The sequence below is a fragment of the Pseudorca crassidens genome, chromosome 10 (assembly GCF_039906515.1).
Source record: "Pseudorca crassidens isolate mPseCra1 chromosome 10, mPseCra1.hap1, whole genome shotgun sequence".
NCBI lineage: Eukaryota > Metazoa > Chordata > Mammalia > Artiodactyla > Delphinidae > Pseudorca > Pseudorca crassidens.
The window spans coordinates 74975209-74997513 of record NC_090305.1 but is presented as its reverse complement, the minus strand read 5'-3'; the positions used below and the strand labels follow the sequence as shown (position 1 = coordinate 74997513).

Here is a 22305-nt window from a genome sequence, read left to right as displayed (position 1 = left end):
GGTACTTAGCTGAAGGAAATAAAAACACTAACTCAAAGAAATATATGCATTACTTTGTTCACTGCAGCATTATTTACAATAGCCAACAAATGGAAGCAACCTAAGTGTTTACTGATAAATGAATGAAGAAAATGTACTGTGTGTACACATACACACACACACACACACGTATATACATACAATGGAATATTAGCCATGAAAAAGAATGAAATTTTGCCATTTCCAACAAAATGAATCGACCTGGGACATTATGCTAAGTAAAATAAGTCAAAAAGACAGACAAATATCATATGATCCTCAGGTATATGTGGAATCTGGGTGGAAAAAAAAAAAACCTCATAGATACAGAGAACAGACTGGTGCTGCCAGAGAGGGTGGTTGGGACGTGAGCAAAATGTACAACCTTCCAGTTATAAAATAAGTAAGTCTGGGGATGTAATGTACAGAATGTTGGCTATAGTAATAATATTGTACTGTATATTTGAAAGTTGCTAAGAGAGTAAATCTTCAAAGTTCTCATCACAAGAAAAAAAACTGTAACTCTGTATGGTAACGAATGTTAACTAGACTTCTTATTGTGATTATTTTACAATATATACAGATATCAAACATTATGTTGTACACCTGAAACTAATGTTATGTGTCAATTATATCTCAATTTTACAAAAAAAATGAAAAGATTTATTGGAAGTTATGTAAAAAAAGAAAAAATATTTCCTAGACGCATGGATGGAGGGCTGAAAGGATTCACAGTAAGCATGGAGACCTATGATAATGATACCCAACATGGATATTACCTAATTAGTTATGTAAAAATTTAAAACAAGCACATGAAAAGATGCTCAACGTCAGCAATCATAATGAGAGAGCACTTTACAACCATGAGAATAGTAAGTACGGGCAAGGATGTAAAGAAATTGGAATCTTCATACATTTCTGATGAGAATGTAAAATGGTACAGCTGCTGTGGAACACAATTTAGTAGTTCCTCAATATTCTAAACATACAGTTACTATACGACTCAGCAATGCTACTCTTCTCCCCCAAGACACTGAAAATTTATGTCTACACAAAAATTTGCACATGAATGTTCACAGCAGGATATTTCCAACAGCCAAAAAGTGGAACCCAAATGTCCTCAACTGATGAAGGAATAAACAAAATGTGGTGGTATATCCATAAAATGGAATATTATTCAGTGATAAAAAGGAATGAAGTACTTACTATTACATGCAACAATATGGATGAAACTTAAAACATACTAAGTGAAAGAATCTAGACAGAGAAGACCACATATGATATGATTCCAATTATATGAAATGTCCAGAACAGACAAATCTAGAGAGACAGAAAGTAAACTGGTGGTTGCCCAAGAATAGAGGGGAGAGAGGAAACGGAGAATGATCGTCGATGGGTACAGGGTTTCTTTTTGGAGTGATAAAAATGTTCTAAAGTTAATTACGGTGATAGCTGCACAACTATGAATATAAAAACTGAATTGTGCTCTTTTAAAAAACACTGAATTGTACCCTTTAAAAGGGTAAATTTTATACTATGTAAATTATATCTTAATAAAGCTGCTATAGAGAAATTAAAAACCAAGAAATACCTTTATTTCCTAACTCGTACTGAAAACCTCAAATTCCTTTACATTTTAAATTAATTTAACTTACTTCTAATTGTGACTTAAATTTTAAGTAAATTTTAAGCCAAATCACAAATTATACCAGTACCCGTTTGCACACCAGTGTCCTTCCTCGGAGAGGCTGTAGAGCTGATATATGCATTCATTTTACCACTGATTTTATCCAAGCCATGTCCTGAATTTGCAATGTTGTCAGTAGATGCATTATATTCCACTTGTATTGTATCAACTGGCAAGAGAAATAAGTTATGTGATAAAATGACATAGCAGCAACTAAATACACACAAGACTCTTAGTTTAATCAAGCAGTGCAAACACTGCAATAAAAATTTAGAAGGGCTAGCCTAAAGTTTCTTACAAAAAGCTATCAGCATTCTTATCCCTTACTGAATTTTGGGAGATCACTTAATGGATACCTCTGTAAAAATGGGTACAAAAGTATACATTTTACCTGCTGTGAGGAAAATGTAAGAAAATGTATGTGAAAAGATACTGAAAATTATAACATTATTTAGTTCTACTCTTAAGGCAATTTCCCAAGTAAGCATTATAACTTTACATTAGTTCAAAGTCTGAAATTCCTCAAAAAATATTTAGTTAACAGGTGTTTAAAGGTATTAAAAATAGGCAATTATTTAAAATTTTCAAGAAATATTATAAATAAAATTCTAGTCCAGTGCTTACTGCCAAGATTTTTAATCAATCTAGAAGTGTCATGTCCCTTTTGAGCCAATTCTCGGATTCTCTGTTCTTGTTTCAGTCTCTGTGCCAACTCCTGCGCTCTCTGCATCGTCTGGAACAGTTCAATGGTCTTAAGGGTCATGATTTCCTATCAATATTGAAGTGCACAAAGTTAATTAAATACAATTATCAAACGTACAGACTTGAATATTTTCTCTCAGTAGATATTTTCTAAGCTCCTACTATGTGCCAGGCACTATTCATGATACTGGGAGTAGAGAAGCCAAGAGAACAAAGTTCCTTCCCTTTTACAGATTACATTTTAGTATCTTTTTCTACAGCTGTATTATTAGACCACAAATACAAACACTCTTTTACCCATGCTATAAAGTTTTCAAAACTTCTAAAACCAACAGTCAATTCCACCTGAATTTTATTAAGATAAAAAAATAGATAATAAGAGGTAAGACTCAAGACTTACAGCCATTTTTTGCAATTCAAGCAAATCACACTTTGATTTTTTTCACATATGTAGTTATTTCATAGGTGTAGTTGGCTCAGCCTATTCAACATAATGAAATCAGAACCTAAATCATTTGTACCTTCATCGGCTAACTCTGAAGTAAAGGTTGCAAGTGGAAAACGGCAAGAAAAGGCAGTCTCTCAGCGCCACCTCCCAGCTCCAGGGGGAGTGCTGTATAGTCTGCTCTGTAGACCTCAGGAACCTTTGGCAATCAAATGTCATTGTATAACTTGCTCTTTGTCAGGCCCACTCAAACATGGCACTTGACATCACCATACCTATGCAGACTGTACCACTTAATATAGGGGTTCTCCTAGCCAACCAGATATCTCCTCTTTTTAATAGACCCTTACTTAGCACAGAGGAATCCTCTAACACAGCAACAAACTCTATCATCAATCCCAGCCAATGACTCTGCAAGTAAATGCTCCTGTTCACAAGTGGATACAGACAGAAAGGCCAATCATTTCTCTTAACCTATTTAGAAATTTATTAGTATAATCATTGCTTAGAAAACATTTAAAAATCAAGCAAATGGATAACTTTTGTTTTATTTTGTAATAACTCATCCTGACCTTCTTAGCAGAAAGAAACCCAAGGAGTACAGCATTTGTGAATCAATCATTTGAAACAATAAAACCTCCAGCTTCCCTCCTACTTTCAAAACCTTCTTTATGCAAAGCTTTAATGTTTCTGCATAGTTTCACAACTTCAAAACACGTGCAAATGTTCTGGTTATTTTTTCTTTAAAAACACACCCAGGGACTTCCGTGGTGGCGCAGTGGTTAAGAATCTGCCTGCCAATGCAGGGGACACAGGTGCTATCCCTGGTCCGGGAAGATCCCACATGCCGTGGAGCAACTAAGCCTGTGTGCCACAACTACTGAGCCTGCGCTCTAGAGCCCGTGTGCCATAACTACTGAGCCTGCATGCTGCAACTACTGAAGCCCGCGCGCCTAGAGCCCGTGCTCCGCAACAAGAGAAGTCACAGCAATGAGAAGCCCACACGCCGCAACAAAGAGTAGCCCCCCGCTCACCACAACTAGACGAAGCCCACGCACAGCAACAAAGAACCAACGTAGCCAAAAACAAATTTAAAAAAAACCCAAAAAACAACACACCCATTTTTACTCTAAAATGTTAGTTAGGATATAAATACCTACTTCCTTTTGTTTTTGCTTAAGTATATCTTCTTCATACTGTTTCTGCATCTCTTCTTGTTCCCGTGCTAAACGACGCTCCTCCTCTTGTTCCTCCTTCTTTCTTTGCTCTTCTTCAAGCTGCTTCTTCTTGCGCTTCTCTTCTACCTGAGCAGTGATGGCTTTCTAGTCATAAACAGTAACGTAAATTATTGTCATAAATTTTTTAAAAATCCATAAAGCATCTGGTGTTTCAAAAATGTTTATCAATATATAGAGAGTAATACGTATATGAGTTAAATTAAAATGTCAGGTTTCCAATGTATTTTTCCCATCTCCCATCAAGTTTTACATGCTTTTTCTTTAATCCCAAGAGGGCTCGTAGAAGAACTAAGAGAAAAACAACTGAAGAAACAATCTCAGTGCTTAGCATACACAGTGCCTGGTAAAAATAGCAGATGCTCTATAAATGTCTGTTCACTTAACCGACTGCAAGTAACCATATTAACTAAGCCAAATTCTTCATATAGTAGAGATTTGCCGAATTACTGGACATTTAAGTCCCTTTAGTATTAGACTAAAATTAGGACAAAATTTTAATCTTAGTTTCCTTTCTTATATTATCCATTAGATTTCTTAATCATAATTCTACTTCAATCCCTTGCATCTATTTCCCTTTCAAAGAACTAATTCTCATCCTGAACAGAATTCAGGAGAATTGGAGAAAAAAATATCCAATACCAACTTAAGATTTAGTGTCATTTCAGATACACAACCTAAACATTAAAGACCTTCTTCCTTGGAAGGCAGGTGGCTGTACTACATGATACCGTCTGGTTCTCAACATAAGTATAATTCTAATATAATGCCAGTTGGTGTAGGGATTAGATTCATCACAGGATTGTGCAGGGCCTGTTCTGTAAGTTTATACTGGAATTTTAATTTCCATTTACTTAGGTATCTAGCCCATGACTACTAATGATTAAGGCAAAGAACAACATTTGACAATGCAATACCTGATGTTCTAACTGTTTTTGTCGTCTCCTGTCTCGTTCCTCAATTTGAGCTGGGTCCAAAAGAGCAGTCATAGAACGGAGAAAGCTGGCAAGACAGATCCATTAGCTATTTAAAACCTCCAAAAGGTGGGTTTAACAAGGTGCTAAGTCATTTTTGTTTGAAATGTATCTACTAGTCATTTCTACTGTAAAGAAAAACACCAAACCTGAAACCAATTAAGATACAAATACAACAACAATCCTAAAAAGGCACACAGACCTCCTTAAACACCAACAGGTGCTGAAGGAGGCACTTACTTCCTTTTCTTACTACTTTCCACAGCCACGTCTCTAACAGGTCTTGCTACGTGCTCCTCCTCTGAAGGTTCAACCTGGCTTCCCGTTGTAGGTGTATACAGACTGCTGATATCATCCAGGTCCTGAGCGTCCGGAGAGACACAGAAGTACTCTGGTTGTGTTTGTGTTGACCGAGAGGACAGCTGAGACTGAGAACCAGGACAGCTCTTGAATGAATCAAAATGTATTGCCCATCTATCATGCTCCTCACCCTAATCACGACAAATAAGAACTGCTAAGAACTCTTCCAACTCTTATGTTTAAAATCTCAAATGACAAACATGATTTCTAAAAGTCACCACACAACAGAACAAGCATCATAAAGATTAACAAAACTGTATCCTGTATTGATCCCATATACATTTAGACAATTAAGCTTGGAGAATATGAAAAATTCAAAGAACCAGGAAATTTCTAAAACGTTAGTTACAAGAAGCTATGCAAAATCACACTGAATTCATTCAACGAAAGGTTCACAAGAGCAAATATGGAATAATTTGAATACCCTTGTCAAACAGTTTCAGGACACTTTTAAGTTTATGATTAGAGACTCTGAAATTATTTTTTCCCCCTTTATACCGATAAAACTTCATAAATTACCTTTGAAGATATAATTTTTTCCTCTACTTTTTTTTGCCGGTCATCCTCTATTTGCTTGTTCAACTCTTCAATCCATTTTCTCTGCTGTTCTTGTTTCACAGCACTGAAAGGGCGCTCCGTCAGTACTGCTTCCTAAACAAGTCATCAATACCATCAAAAGTTTACCTCTTTTTGTAACCACTTTATATTTACAAATCTTTCCAAATAATTTATATAGATTTAACGTGGAAAGGTATTTAACTCTAAGAGAAGCAATAATTTTAAACAAAAAAATTCGAGGGACTTCCCTTGTGGCACAGTGGTTAAGAATCCGCCTGCCAATGCAGGGGACCCAAGTTCAAGCCCTGGTCCAGGAAGATCCCACGTGCCCCGGAGCAACTAAGCCCGTGTGCCACAACTACTGAGCCTGCACTCTACAGCTTGTGAGCCGCAACTATTGAGCCCCCGCGTGCCACAACTATTAAAGCCTGCGTGCCTAGAGCCCATGCTCCGGAACAAAGACAAGCCAACATAATAAGAAGCCCATGCACCACAACAAAGAGTAGCGCCCCCCCCCGCCCCCGCTCACCACAACTAGAGAAAGCTCACACGCAACAAAGGCCAAATGCAGTCAAAAATAAATAAATAAATAAATGTATAAATAATAATACTTAAAAAAAATTCAAGTATACAAGAATTAAGTAGATATATTCTAATTTTCAGAATCATATATTTGTAACACATACTAGCAGAAGGATATAAGATAACTAAGTAAACGTAAAGAAAGGAAATTTTCTAATGAAAAATAGAAAATTTTCTCCAAACCAATTATAAGATTTTCAAATTTCTATCCTAATATAGTCTCATTTACTTTGAAAGGAATCACTGATAAACTGAAATAGATAAATACTGTTTAACACTTGGCTTCAGAATACAAAAACATTGCTTTGGGACCAAGAGCCAGGAGGATATAATACAGCCAGAGGCTTTCTCTTACTGAATCATAATGCCTCTTTTGGATACCTTTTGTTCCCATTTCTGCTGCTACAGCCCTAGCATGATCTATGACATTTCACTAAGAAAAATATATTGTGTCCAGATTAAGTCCTTGAATTCTAAGAAAAATAAAAACAGTAGCATAAAAATTTATTGTTCCTTTAACTTATGAGAGTTTAGTACGCTTTAACAAAAAGGAAAGCATATATTCTACTCAAACTGTCCTAAAATGCAAGAGCTAAGCAACAAAACATTTTGTTACATGACATAACTACAGGACATAATTTTTAAAAGTTTGACAGAATAATATAATGGCAAAGCTCATTAGTTTTCAACCAATTGCTTTGATCAAAGGAAATACTTACACAAAAAGGAAAAATCTTAGTATCGCAGGTGCTCTCACACATTTTAAAACAGATAAAAACCAACCCTATTTATTTAAGCCTAAAAGAACCACTTCAAAAGGAGCATTTTCTTCAGGTAAGTGATTTAACAGTTCTTCTAATTTTAGAAATGTTATTTTAGAGGTCTAACTGGAAAAAAAAAAAAAAAGGACCCTTTGAACTCCTTATAAGAAATTCACAGGGAATTCCCTGGCAGTCCAGTGGTTAGGACTCCGCAATTTCACTGCCAATGGAGCGGGTTCAATCCCTGGTCAGGGAACTAAGATCCCAGAAGCCACATGGCATGGCCAGAAAAAAAAACAAATTCACAATATGGCATTGAATCAACATAGAATTCTGTAATCTGTTTCTTAAGTCTGATGTAACCAGATCTGGTTTCAAATTTTGGTGGGGTTTCCAATTATTCAAGGATAAGACACAAAATACCCTTGAAAATTCCTAAAATCCTCATCAAATGCTTTATATACATGTCTTATATTTACAACCCTGTGGAAAATTTAATAATCAGTTCTTCCAATTCAGTCTTCAACTTCTTACTCAAGGATGACTTACATCCTTGTTTTACTTGCTTGCCACCTGAATAAGTCATTTCACTTCTCCAACCGACTAGAAAACTCTTTAAATTATTACTTTCTTTTTTACAAGTCTTCCCCCACGTGCATTCAGTTACAGGAATGAAAGTATAAGGATCTGGGGGGTGGGAGAGGTGGTAGGTAAATGAAAACTCCCTTTTGACTACTGAGCTCATTTTAGTTGAAACCTGAGTAAGGCAAATGTGTGTAAAATGCAAGACTCACTGTGTAACAAATGTGTTCTGATGATGATCTAGCACCTCCCTTCTGTTAATGCTTCAACATGGCTAAGAACCCTCTTTCTCTAGGTTCACTCACTTTTTCACTTTCTCTCTTTCACATTATTGACCTCAGATGCCCCTTCCCCTACATAAAAGCTCCTTTTCTAAACACCTATTTTGAGCCTATTCTCAAGTGACAGCCTTGAGTGAAAACTCATTTTCACAGGTACTCAATACACACTTCCCCACAAACAGTTCCTAATGTTACAGGTTCCTAATGTAAATCTTTAGCTACCTTCAAGTTCTTCTATGTTAGAAATTGCTAGTCTTACTCCTAATATAAATGCTGTATGAATGGCAGCTGCTATATCAGAACTGAAAGTAGAGGCTTTTCAAATGGTCACCTAGACATGCTTAGTTCTGTTTCATTTAATTCTCCCCTTAAAGCAGTCTAAAAATGCATGTCTGTGAAAGGAGAACACTCAGTGGTGACTTTGCCATGGTCCACAATAGTCCTGCTTGCCAGTGCATGATTCCCAAGCCCAGACACCAAGACTCCCTACTTTAGACAGTCTGTCCACCTACTCATCTTGTCCACTCAGTACGCATAAAAGGCATGCTTCTGGGTGGTGGGTGGTTTCAGGACACTGGGCTAGAAAAAAACAGATCTTCCAAGAGGAAGAGCAGCACAACCAAGAGCTACAATCATTTTGGAGGGTGGGCTGGAGTACTCTGAACTTGAAAGTAACTGTAAAATCTCTGGAACCAGGACTACACAGTTGTGCACGTGGCTAAAATCCTGGTTTTCATGTGCTTATTGGCCATATCTTTGGAGCCATATCTGTTCAGTCTTTTCCTTATTTTCCAATTTTACTAACACAATCGTCCCTTGGTATCTGTGGGTTACTGGGTTGCAGGACCTCCTGAATATACCAAAACTGGCAGATACTCAAGTCCCTTATATAAAATAGTGTAGTATTTGCATGTAACCTATGCACATCCTCATGTGTATCTAAAATCAACTCTAGGTTACTTACAATACCTAACAGAATGTGTATGCTATGTAACTAGTTGCCAGTGCATAGCAAATTGAAGTTTGGCTTTTTGAAACTTTCTGGAATATTTTTTCCCTGATATTTTCCTTTTTCTTTTTTTTTTTAACTGACTAATTACTTTATTATACATTTTCATAAAGAACTTTATGTATGTTATCTTTTTTAGCCCTCACAATAATAACAATAATAATACGAATTGGCTGACAACACTCTCTCTGTTACAAGCACTGCTGGGCATTTTATATACATTAATTTCCATGATAAAATTATGGGGTAGGCATCATTTTTAAAGAAAAGAGAACTAAGGCACAGAGGTGTTAAGTATCTTATTAAGACTCATGGCATCTGGAAGTTTTTTCCAAACATTTTCACTCCGAGATTGGTTGAATCTATGGATCTGGCACCCACGGATACAGAGGGCCGCTTGCATCCAACTATTCTGATCTTATTTCCTTCCTTCTACTTCCTTTGGGTTTAACTGTTGCAATTCTTTCTCTAACTTCTTGAAATGAATACTTAGATCATTTATGTTTTGCTTTCAGTCTTTCTCTTCCAAGAAATGCATTTAAGCCTATAAACGTCCAAGCACAGGAAGCTCATATGTTCTCATATATATTTTCATCATCATTCGGTTCAACACACTTTCTAATTCTGAGTTTTCTTTCACTTAAAAGACTACTGCTTAAATATCAAACATTTGGAAATTTTGTTATTTGTTACTGATATCTAGCTTAATTCCACTGTGATCAGATAACATATTCTGTGTAATCTAAACCTATGAAATTTGTTGAGACTTTATGGCCTAGCAAATTACTAATTCTCACATTTTTTTCGGTTTTTTTTTTTTTGCAGTACGCGGGCCTCTCACTGTTGTGGCCTCTCCCGTTGCGGAGCACAGGCTCCAGATGCGCAGGCTCAGCGGCCATGGCTCACGGGCCCAGCCGCTCCGCGGCATGTGGGATCTTCCCGGACTGGGGCACGAACCCATGTCCCCTACATCGGCAGGTGGACTCTCAACCACTGCGCCACCAGGGAAGCCCTTAATTCTCACTTTTAATTTCTAAAATATTTTGCCCATAGATTTTTTGGGTTTTCTATATAAATGACAAACTGCTACAGTTTTATTTTTTCCTTTCCAGTTCTTAAGACTTTTAATTTGTCTTGCTATACTGGCTAGGACTACCAATAACATAGTAATAATAATATGGGCATTTTATTTAATTTTTAATTTTAAAGGGACTACTACTAAAATTTCTCATTTAGTATGATGTTCGCTATAGGGTGGTTGTTTTTTTTTTTTTAAATACTCAATTGGAAATTCCTTCTAGTTTAATTGCCTGAAATACTGTCCTTAACAAACTGGCTTTGAGTTTTATCAAATGCTTTTCCTGCATCTATTAAAATGTTTTGTTCTATTGTGTTAAAATGGTACACTATACTTGCAGATTTTTAAAAATTCCCTTAACCCATTATGAACTGTAGTCATGATATATTACCTTTCTACACATTATCAAATTTTACTTGTTAATATACTTTTTTAGAATTTTTGTGTGTATATTCATGAATGAAATAAACCTAATTTTCCTTTTTTGTTATTTTTCTGGCTTTAATACCAAGTTTATACTGGGCTTGCAGAATGAATTGGGGGCCATTTCATATTTCTACTGCCTGGAAAGCTGAATAAATTTGGGATGTATTTCTTTAAAGTTTGGTAGAAACTGTCAGTAAAACCATGTGGGCATTTTGTTCTCCTTGTGGGAAAGTTTTTTTTTACCCAGATCTACAATTACTTTAATGGTTACATAATTATTCAAGCTTTTTACTTATTTTTATGTCAGTTCCTGTAAGTTATAACTTTTCCAGTAATTTACCCACTTCATCTAAGTTTTCATAATTATTGGCATAATATATTAACTTACTAATGATTCACTCTCTACCTGCAATGCCATTTTCACTCATTATATATTTCACCGACTGGTGCCCTTATTTTCTTTCCTTTTTTTTTAATTTTTAAATTTAAGTAAAACTGACCTGCAACACTATGCTAGTTCCAGGTGCACAACATAGTGATTCAATATTTCTATACATTACAAAATGATCACAAGTCTAGTTACCATCTGTCACCATACAAAGTTATTACAGTATTATTGACTATATTCCCCATGCTGTACATTTATCTCCATGACTCATATATTTTTTAACTACAAGCTCATACCTCTTAATTTCTGTCACCTGTTTCACTTATGCCCCCACCCCCCTCCCCTCTAGCAAAACCACTTGTTTATTCTCTGTATCTATGAGTCTGTTTGCTTCATTATGTTCTGTTCATTTGTTTTGTTTCCTAGATTCTACATATAAGTGAAATCATATAGTACTCTTTGTCTTTCTCTTACTTCACTTAGCATAAGTGAAGTAAGCAGATAGACTTCTAGGTCCGTCCATGTTTTTATAAACAGCAAGGTTTCATTTGTTTTTATGGCTGAGTAACATGCCATTATATACATACACCACATCTTTATCCATTCATCTATCGATAGACCCTAGGTTGCTTCTTTATGTCCCCTATTGTAAACTGCAATGAACATGGGATGCATGTATCTTTTCAATTCAGTGTTTTTTTTCCTTTGGAAGAATATCCAGAAGTAGAACTGCTGGATTGTATGGTAGTTCTGTTTTTAATTTTTGGAGGAAACTCCATCCTGTTTTCCATAATGGCTATACTAATTTACATTCCCACCAACAGCTGGTGGGAAAATTCCTTATTTTCATGATCTATTTCTTCTAATTTAGGTTTATTTTGTTCTTTTCCTAACTTAAGAGAGATTTATCCAGGTTTAGTGTTATGGGTAATTGGCGTACACAACTTACTCTCAGTGTTCTCCTCCACCTGTTTAGTTGTTAGTAAGTTCTGCTTCTTATTCTAAAAGGGGATTCACAGGTATATGAAGTACTTAGTACACTTCTTGGATCCTAACAGGCCCTCAAACAAATCAATTTCCTTATTTTATTTAATTATTAAATCTTTCTGATAAGGCAAAGAGACCCACTCAGTTGTTTGCTTTTTTTCCTTTTCTTTTTTTGGCCCCGCCATGCAGCATGTGGGATCTTAGTTCCCTGACCAAGGATCAAACCTGTGCAGTGGAAGCACGGAGTCCTAACCACTGGACCGCCAGGGGATCCCCCCCACCAGTTTTGAATAAGGAAGAGGATTTCCTTCCATAAAGTTTAATTTTGGAGGACTGAGATAGGATTCCTCTGATTCCAAGAATGCCAGTATAGAGAGGCAAAGGGAAACTTTAGCTAGGACTGATTCATTTTAGTCAAGCTATTGTATTTCTTTCTTCTGAAATTAGGCCATCAGTGGACTGGTACTAGTTTATAACTTAGTCACAACCCATTTCTGTTGTGGAAAGGGCTTCATAATTCACAAACACTCTTCTCAGAATTCTAAAGTAACTTGACAACAAATGGAATATAAAGGTTCTAGGCATTCAATTTTTATTCTACTGGGTTGTGACCAACTATTAAAAAAAATCCTGTCCTGTAAGTGCTATAAATCTAGAGAAATTCTTGTTGAACTCTGAACCATGCTATAATGAGCTCTTTTTGGTACATGACATGGATAGAAATGTTTTATGGATTATCCTTTATACCTGTGAAAAATAAAGGAAACCTCATTTAAAATGGAGTCAGAAAGCCCTGAAGGTGGAGCTCTCACCCATATATGACTCACCACAGCTTACAGACCCCACCAAGATTTCCTTCTCACTAGCAACAAGCTTCCCACCACCTGCAGCTACCACAGCCCTCCCCAATTTCCTCCTTTCCTCTACAAAATCAAGTTCCTCTCCTCTGTTCTCCAAACTTGCCTAAGGTCTGTCACAGTTTGCTTGTCCTGAATTACAACTGTCTACTATTCCCAAATAAACTCATGTTGCTGGTAAAATAACTTGCTCTTTTGTTTTTTAAGGTCAACATATCCTTCTGTGTGTCAGAAATAATACATAATATTTTTAAAAGTCAGAAAGTTGAAATGCCAAACAATGGAAAAGATAAAATATACGTAATATAGTGATGATTATTATATATGAATATCTTGGGCATTAATGCAGACTGGTGTTTGTGTATCTACTCATTAAAAAAATATAATACCAAAAGGATCCACATCAAACTCATATGCTGCACAATAACCACCACCTTCAAGAGTCTATACACACACACACACACACACACAACTGTTAGAATAAAATTCAGCGAAGTTGCAGGATACAAAACCAGGAGAAAAAAATCAGTTGCATCTCTATACACTAACAATGTACAATCTGGGAAAATAAAATTAAGAAAACTATTCCATGTACAATAGCACCAAATACTAAGAATAAAATACTTAGGAATAAGTAGGCCAAAGACATGTACACTGAAAACTACAAAACATTGCTGATAGAAATTAAAGACACAAATATCAATAAATGGAAAGACCCTACCTTCATGAATAGGAAGACTTCGTATTGTCAGGATTACCTAAAGCAAGCTACAGATTCAAAGCAAATCCTCTGAAAATCTTGATGTTTTTTGCAGAAATGGAAAAATGCATCCTAAAATTCACATGGAATCTCAAGGAACCCTGAATAGGTGAAATAATATTGAAAAAGAAAATTGGAGGACTTAACCACTTTCTGATTTCAAACCTTACTACAGAGAGGGGGAAGATGGTGGAAGAGTAAGACGCGGAGATCACCTTCCTCCCCACAGATACATCAGAAATACATCTACACGTGGAACAACTCCTACAGAACACCCACTGAACGCTGGCAGAAGACCTCAGACCTCCCAAAAGGCAAGAAACTCCCCACGTACCTGGGTAGGGCAAAAGAAAAAAGAATAAACAGAGACAAAAGAATAGGGATGGGACCTGCACCAGTGGGAGGGAGCTGTGAAGGAGGAAAGGTTTCCACACACTAGGAAGCCCCTTCGCAGGGAGACTGCGGGTGGTGGAGGGGGGAAGCTTCGGAGCCGCGGAGGAGAGCACAGCAACAGGGGTGTGGAGGGCAAAGCGGAGAGATTCCCGCACAGAGGATTGGTGCCGACCAGCACTCACCAGCCCGAGAGGCTTGTCTGCTCACCCGCCGGGGCAGATTGGGGCTGGGAGGTGAGGCTCGGGCTTCGGTCGGATCCCAGGGAGAGGACTGGGGTTGGCGGCGTGAACACAGCCTGAAGGGGTTAGTGCACCACGGCTAGCCGGGAGGGAGCCCGGGGAAAAGTCTAGACCCGCCAAAGAGGCAAGAGACTTCTTCTTCCCTCTTTGTTTCCTGGTGCTTGAGGAGAGGGGATTAAGAGCCCTACTTAAAGGAGCTCCAGAGACGGGCGCGAGCCACGGCTAACAGCGCGAACCCCAGAGACGGGCATGAGATGCTAAGGCTGCTGCTGCCGCCACCAAGAAGCCTGTGTGCGAGCACAGCTCACTATCCACACCTCCCCTCCCGGAAGCCTGTGCAGCCCGCCACGGCCAGGGTCCCGGGATCCAGGGACAACTTCCGCGGGAGAACGCACGGCACGCCTCAGGCTGGTGCAACGTCCCACCGACCTCTGCCCCCGGTATGGTAATCAAAACAGTGAAACAGTGGCATAAAGACAGACATACAGAACAAATGAACTGAATGGAGAGCCCAGAAATAAACCCTTTCATATACAGTCAAATGATTTTCGACAAGAGTGCCAAGATGATTTGATGGGGAAAGAAGAGTCTGGAGCCGGGAAAACTGGATATCCACATGCAAAAGAATGAAGCTGGACCGTTACCTTACACCATATATAAAAATTAACTCAAAATGGATCAAAGATCTAAACTATAAAACTCCTTTAGAAGAAAACATAGGGGGAAGCTCCACAACGTTAGATTTGGCAATGATTTCTTAGATATGACACCAACAGCACAGGCAACAAAAACAAAGAATAGGTAAAATGGACTTCATCAAAATTAAAAACTTTTGTACAAGAAAGGACACTATGAAGTGAGTGAAAAGTCAACTCATGAAGGAAATACCTGTAAATTATATACCTGATAAGGAGTTAATAACCAGAATATGTAAAGAACTCCTACTACTCAACAAAAAAGAAAATCCAATTCAAAAATGGACAAAGGTGCTTGCTTCGGCAGCACATATACTAAAATTGGAACGATACAGAGAAGATGAGCTTGGTCCCTACATAGGATGACACGCAAATTCGTGAAGCATTCCATATTTTTATCCCAGGAATGCAAGGATTCTTCAATACACGTAAATCAGTCCATGTGATGCACCATATTAACAAACTGAAGGAGAAAAACCATATGATCACCTCAATAGAGGCAGAAAAAGCTTTCGACAAAATTCAACACCCGTTTATGATAAAAACCCTTCAGAAAGTAGGCATACAGGGAACTTACCTTAACATAATAAAGGCCATATATGACAAACCCACAGCCAACATCATCCTCAATGGTGAAAAACTGAAACCATTTCCTCTAAGATCAGGAATAAGACAAGGTTGTCCACTTGCACCACTGTTATTCAAATAGTTTTGGAAGTTTTAACCACAGCAATCAGAGAAGAAAAAGAAATTAAAGGAATCCAAATCGGAAAAGAGGAAGTAAAGTTGTCACTGTTTGCCAATGACATGATACTATACATAGAGAATCCTAAAGATGCTACCAGAAAACTACTAGAGCTAATCAATGAATTTGGTACAGTTTCAGGATACAAAATTAATGCACAGAAATCTCTTGCATTCCTATACACTAATGGTGAAAATCTGAAAGAGAAATTAAGGAAACACCCCCATTTACCATTGCAACAAAAAGAATAAAATACCGAGGAATAAACCTACCTAAGGAGACAAAAGATCTATATGCAGAAAACTATAAGACACTGATTAAAGAAATTAAAGATGATACAAACAGATGGAGAGATATACCATGTTCTTGGATTGGAAGAATCAACATTGTGAAAATGACTGTACTACTCAAAGCAATCTACAGATTCCATGCAATCCCTACCAAACTACCACTGACATTTTTCACAGAATTAGAACAAAAAATTTCTCAATTTGTATGGAAACACAAAAGAACCCAAATAGTCAAAGCAATCTTGATAAAGAAAAACGGAGCTGGAGGAATCAGGCGCCCTGACTTCAGACTATACTACAAAGCTACAGTAATCAAAACAGTATTGTACTGGCACAAAAACAGAAATACAGATAAATGGAACAACAGGATAGAAAGTCCAGAGATAAACCCACACACATATGGTCACCTTATTTTTGATAAAGGAAGCAAGAATATACAATGGATAAAAGACAGTCTCCTTAATGAGTGGTGCTGGGAAAACTGGACAGGTACATGTAAAAGTATGAAATTAGAACACTCCCTAACATCATACACAAAAATAAACTCAAAATGGATTAAAGACCTAAATGTAAGGCCAGAGACTATCAAACTCTTAGAGGAAAACATAGGCAGAACACTCTATGACATAAATCACAGCAAGATCCTTTTTGACCCACCACCTAGAGAAATGGAAATAAAAAGAAAAATAGACAAATGGGACCTAATGAAACTTAAAAAGCTTTTGCACAGCAAAGGAAAACATAAACAAGACGAAAAGACAACCCTCAAAATGGGAGAAAGTATTTGCAAATGAAGCAACTGACAAAGTATTAATCTCCAAAATTCACAAGCAGCTCATGCAGCTCAATATCAAAAAAACAAACAACCCAATCCAAAAATGGACAGAAGACCTAAATAGACATTTCTCCAAAGGAGATATACAGATTGACAACAAACACATGAAAGGATGCTCAGCATCCCAAATCATTAGAGAAATGCAAATCAAAACTACAATGAGGTATCACCTCACACCAGTCAGAATGGCCATCATCAAAAAACCTACACACAATAAATGCTGCAGAGGGTGTGGAGAAAAGGGAACCCTCTTGCACTGCTGGTAGGAATGTAAATTGATACAGCCACTGTGGAGAACAGTATGGAGGTTCCTTAAAAAACTACAAATAGGGCTTCCCTGGTGGCGCAGTGGTTGAGAGTCCGCCTGCCGATGCAGGGGACGTGGGTTCGTGCCCCGGTCCGGGAAGATCCCACATGCCGCGGAGCGGCTGGGTCCGTGAGCCATGGCCGCTGAGCCTGCACGTCCGGAGCCTGTGGTCCGCAACAGGAGAGGCCACAACAGTGAGAGGCCCACGTACCGCAAAAAAAAAAACAAAAACAAAAAAGACTACAAATAGAACTACCATATGACCCAGCAATCCCACTACTGGGCATATACCCTGAGAAAACCATAATTCAAAGAGTCATGTACCACAATGTTCACTGCAGCTCTATTTACAATAGCCAGGACATGGAAGCAACCTAAATATCCATCAACAGATGAATGGATAAAGAAGATGTGGCACATACATACAATGAAATATTACTCAGCCATAAAAAGAAATGAAATTGAGTTATTTGTAGTGAGGTGGATGGACCTAGAGTCTGTCATACAGAGTGAAAAAGTCAGAAAGAGAAAAATAAATACCGTATAACTAACATATATATGTGGAATCTTAAAAAAAAAAAAAAAGGTTCTGAAGAACCTAGGGGCAGAACAGGAATAAAGACACAGATGTAGAGAATGGACTTGAGGACACAGGGAGGGGGAAGGGTAAGCTGGGACGAAGTGAGAGAGTGGCATGGACTTATATATACTACCAAATGTAAAATAGATAGCTAGCAGGAATCAGTTGCATAGCACAGGGAGATCAGCTCAGTGTTTTGGGACCACCTAGAGGGGTGGAATAGGGAGGGTGGGAGGGAGACGCAAGAGGGAGGAGATATGAGGGTGTATGTATAGGTACAGTTGATTCACTTTGTTATAAAGCAGAAACTAACACACCACTGTAAAGCAATTATACTCCAATAAAGATGTTAAAAAAAAATGCACAAAGGACTTATAGACATCTCTCCGAAGAAGATATACAGATGGCCAATAAGCACATGAAAAAATGCTCAACATCAAGAATCATTAGGGAAGTGTAAATCAGAACTACGAGACGCCACTCCACATCCATTAGGATGGCTATCAACCAAAAGAAAAAAAGAAAAAAACAAGTGTTAGTGAAGATGTAATCAGAACCCTTGTGCACTGCTGATGGGAATGCACAATGGTGCAGGAGCTGTGGAAACGGTATAACAATTAAAAATAAAATTATCAAATTAAAACTGGTAAAAATTTAACATAAAAAGATAAAACATAAAATTACCGTATGATCCAGCAATTTCACTTACAGGTATATACCCAGAAGACTTGCAAATACAGACTTGGAGAGATTATCTGTACATCAAGGTTCATAACAGCATTATTCCCAATAGCCAAAAGGTGGTAACAACTCAAATGTCCATCAACATTTGGATGAATGGATAAACAAAATGTAGTATCATACATAAAATGGAATATTTTCAGCCTTAAAAAGGAATGGAATTCTGATACATGTTTACAACATGGATGAACCCTCTAAACATTAAGTGAAATCTGTCAGACACAAAAGGACAAATATTGTGTTAGTCCACTTAAACATACTGAGAATAATCAAATTCATAGAGACAGAAAGTAGAATGGTGGTTGCCAGGGGCTAAGGGGAGGGAGAAATGGGGAGTTACTATTTAATGGGTATAGTTTCAGTTTGGAATGATTAAAAAATTCTGGAGATGGATAGTGGTATGGTTGCAACACAGTGTGAATGCACTTAATGCCGCTTAACTGTACACTTAAAAATGATTAAAATGGTAAATTTTATGTTATGTATATTTTACCACCACAAAAGGGTAAATTTGATGTTATGTATATTTTACCACCAAATTTTTACCACCGAAAATTAAGAGGAATTTTTTGTTGGCTAACTGCAGAACTATGGTCTGGTGGTAGCAGTAAGAAGCTAGCAGAAAGATAACCTCACTTTCTATCCCATGTTAGTATGCTAGAATATACTCCCTTCACTTAAGAGGCTTCCCAGGAAGGGGTAGTCATTAGGGAAAGCCAAGGTTTCATGGAGGTGACGTATTCTCACAAAGGCTGAGGCTATAAGTAAATTTCTTAGAAACACAAAAAGAAATGTTAAGCTGCACAGTGTAAAAAAACGTTTGGGCTGAACAATACAGGAAAGAGAATACAGGACCATTCAACTGGGGGAGGAGGAGTAAGACTGAGAATCAAGAAGAGGAGAGAGGAAAGGAAGATGGTGAGAGGATTGACTCTTAGCAGCCTCAGGGTTCAGAATGGACCTGTGCTTTGTAAATTATAACTAGAGCAAACTTTCATTAAACACTTGTTATATGTCAGCCACTGTCTTATGCACTTAATATGCATTACCTCATGTTTTTTTAATTTTTATTTTTTGCGGTACGCGGGCCTCTCACTGTTGTGGCCTCTCCCGTTGCGGACCACAGGCTCCGGACGCGCAGGCTCGGCGGCCATGGCTCACAGGCCTAGCCGTTCCGCGGCATGTGGGATCTTCCTGGACCGGGGCACGAACCCGTGTCCCCTGCATCGGCAGGTGGACTCTCAACCACTGCGCCACCAGGGAAGCCCCGCATTATCTCATGTTTTAACAAAATTGGCCTTGATGATTCTGCTTGCAACTAAATTTCTCCTCCTCTCAATTACATTAAGAGGTTAACTTAATATTCAAATAATATAAATGGTTGTGGCTATGGCTGGGATTTATGAAACCAACTGCTTTCAAGTATTTAAAGGGGGATTTTTTTGTTGCAGTTCACGTCCCCCCAGTAGCACCTCTCCATTATCTTACAGCATTCACACATAAATACATAAAAACTACATTTAAACAGTAAAAATATGCATAGGTAATCATACTCTAATCCTTGGTTGTCCAACCCTGGATTTAGTATATGATTTCCTTTCTAGTCTTTCTCCCATCCCCAACCCCTATCTGTGACTCTAAAATATAAATAACTTTACTGGTTTTCTAGATTATTAAAAAAAAATGACACATGCTATCATTCAAAAAAAAAAAGCAAAAAAACTAAAAGTCACCTTAAATGGTTAATTCTTTATCTCATTAACAATCATAGTATGGATTACTCCCAGATAATAAATGACCTAAAAAGCCATGCAAAATAAGCAATAATAAATGACATGCTAACACTTCAACTGACATTTCGGTAACAGAAATACCTAATATTTTTAGCATTAAAGTTTTTTTAATCCTCATGTTGAAAAGTAAATAAGCTTACAACTGATTCTCAATGATGTCATGAGTAGTTTTATTTGCAGTTTTTAGTAGTATGTGCATGCATCAATTTCTAAACTTTAAAAACTTAGAATTATCATCCAGAACTATAGAGTTTTCCAAAATAACTTCTAGAAAGACTAATTTATTGCCTTTTAACATTTGGTCAAAGTGCTTTTGGGAACACAGAAAAACGTAATTCATATTTCATTCCTTTTGTTAACGTAAAATTATCAACAGACTATAAACTGATGTAAGCTAGTCAGTCCTATATGGAGCAGAACAAGCTGCCATGCAAACAATCTAACTGACGGGGTTCTATAAGAACTCTACCAGTACTGAAAATGTCTACCACCAGAATCATACCTTTAGGTTACTGCCTTATTTTCAGAATACATTTGTTAAAATGTAAATGTTCATTAGGAAGGAAAAAAAGAAATAGTTAATAACTTTTTTAAAATTTAAGGAGCAGGGCTTCCCCGGTGGCACAGTGGTTAAGAATCCGCCTGTCCAGTATTTACAATAGCCAGGACATGGAAGCAACCTAAGTGTCCATCGACAGATGAATGGATAAAGAAGATGTGACACATACATACAATGGAACATTACTCAGCCATAAAAAGAAATGAAATTGAGTTATTTGTAGTGAGGTGGATGAACCTAGAGTCTGTCATACAGAGTGAAGCAAGTCAGAAAGAGAAAAACAAATACCGTATGCTAACACATGTATATGGAATCTAAAAAACAAAAAAAAAAGAAAAAATCGTTCTGAAGAACCTAGGGGCAGGACAGGAATAAAGATGCAGATGTAGAGGATGGACTTGAGGACATGGGGAAGGGGAAGGGGATGCTGGGACGAAGTGAGAAAGTAGCATTGACATATATACACTACCAAATGTAAAACAGATAGGTAGTGGGAAGCAGCCGCATAGCACAGGGAGATCAGCTCGGTGCTTTGTGACCACCTAGAGGGGTGGGATAGGGAGGGTAGGAGGGAGACGCAAGAGGGAGGGGATATGGGGATATGTGTATACATATAGCTGACTCACTCTGTTATACAGCAGAAACTAACACAATAATGTAAAGCAATTGTACTCCAATAAAGATGTTTAAAAAAACAAAAAGGAATCCGCCTGCCAATGCAGGGGACACGGGTTTGAACCCGGGGACACGGGTTTGAACCCTGGTCCAGGAAGATCCCACATGCCACAGAGCAACTAAGCCCGTGCACCACAACTACTGAGCCTGTGCTCCAGAGCCCGCAAGCCACAACTACTGAGCCCATGCACCACAACTACTGAAGCCCACGTGCCTACAGCCCGTGCTCTGCAACGTGAGAAGCCACCACAACGAGAAGCCCAAGCACCGCAACGAAGAGTAGCCCCCGCTCACTGCAACTAGAGAAAGCCCACGCACAGCAATGAAGACCCATCGCAGCCAAAATTAAAATAAATAAATTAAAAAAAAATTTAAGGAGCATACTGCACTCAATAAAAATTAACTGGTGATTTAAAAGAGTATTTAGATTCACTTCTTCAAGGAAAATAAGTTATATAGTCATCATGTACTAAAGAGCTTATATATTCAAAGTAATGACATTTAGAACTTACCTCTAAAATCTGCCTAGCTCTAGGCAGTGAATGCCTGTCAGCCTGGATCACCATTACCTGACTGGGAGACTGTGACAGAATGCTAGAATAGCTAGCAGAAGTCTAACAACAAAACGATAAACAAGGGTACTTTTTTGTCTAGTATTAAATACATGCAAAATTTAAAGGTCCCCAAAGCACTACCCGAGGGACACATGGTATATACTTATGTTTGATAAGCAATCACTTATGTTTGATTTGATAACCTTGTA

At 37.7% G+C, this 22305-nt stretch overlaps 1 protein-coding gene and 1 non-coding gene across 10 annotated transcripts in view; one reads left to right on the top strand and one right to left on the bottom strand.

The window, feature by feature from the left end:
* The window catches only part of CCDC66 (coiled-coil domain containing 66), a 54649-nt gene that overhangs the window by 18715 nt on the left and 13629 nt on the right, over nucleotides 1-22305 (bottom strand). For all 9 annotated transcript variants that reach the window (XM_067754825.1, XM_067754821.1, XM_067754823.1 and 6 more), the window contains 6 exons: nucleotides 5941-6072; nucleotides 5302-5552; nucleotides 5005-5089; nucleotides 4013-4174; nucleotides 2330-2474; nucleotides 1734-1874 (listed from right to left, as the gene is read on the bottom strand). In XM_067754825.1, the coding sequence (XP_067610926.1) occupies nucleotides 1734-1874; nucleotides 2330-2474; nucleotides 4013-4174; nucleotides 5005-5089; nucleotides 5302-5552; nucleotides 5941-6072 (916 nt within the window). The remainder of the gene's footprint in view (nucleotides 1-1733; nucleotides 1875-2329; nucleotides 2475-4012; nucleotides 4175-5004; nucleotides 5090-5301; nucleotides 5553-5940; nucleotides 6073-22305) is intronic.
* LOC137233221 (U6 spliceosomal RNA) lies at nucleotides 15309-15414 on the top strand. Its single transcript, XR_010947381.1, has one exon. It is a non-coding gene; the product is annotated as a U6 spliceosomal RNA (small nuclear RNA).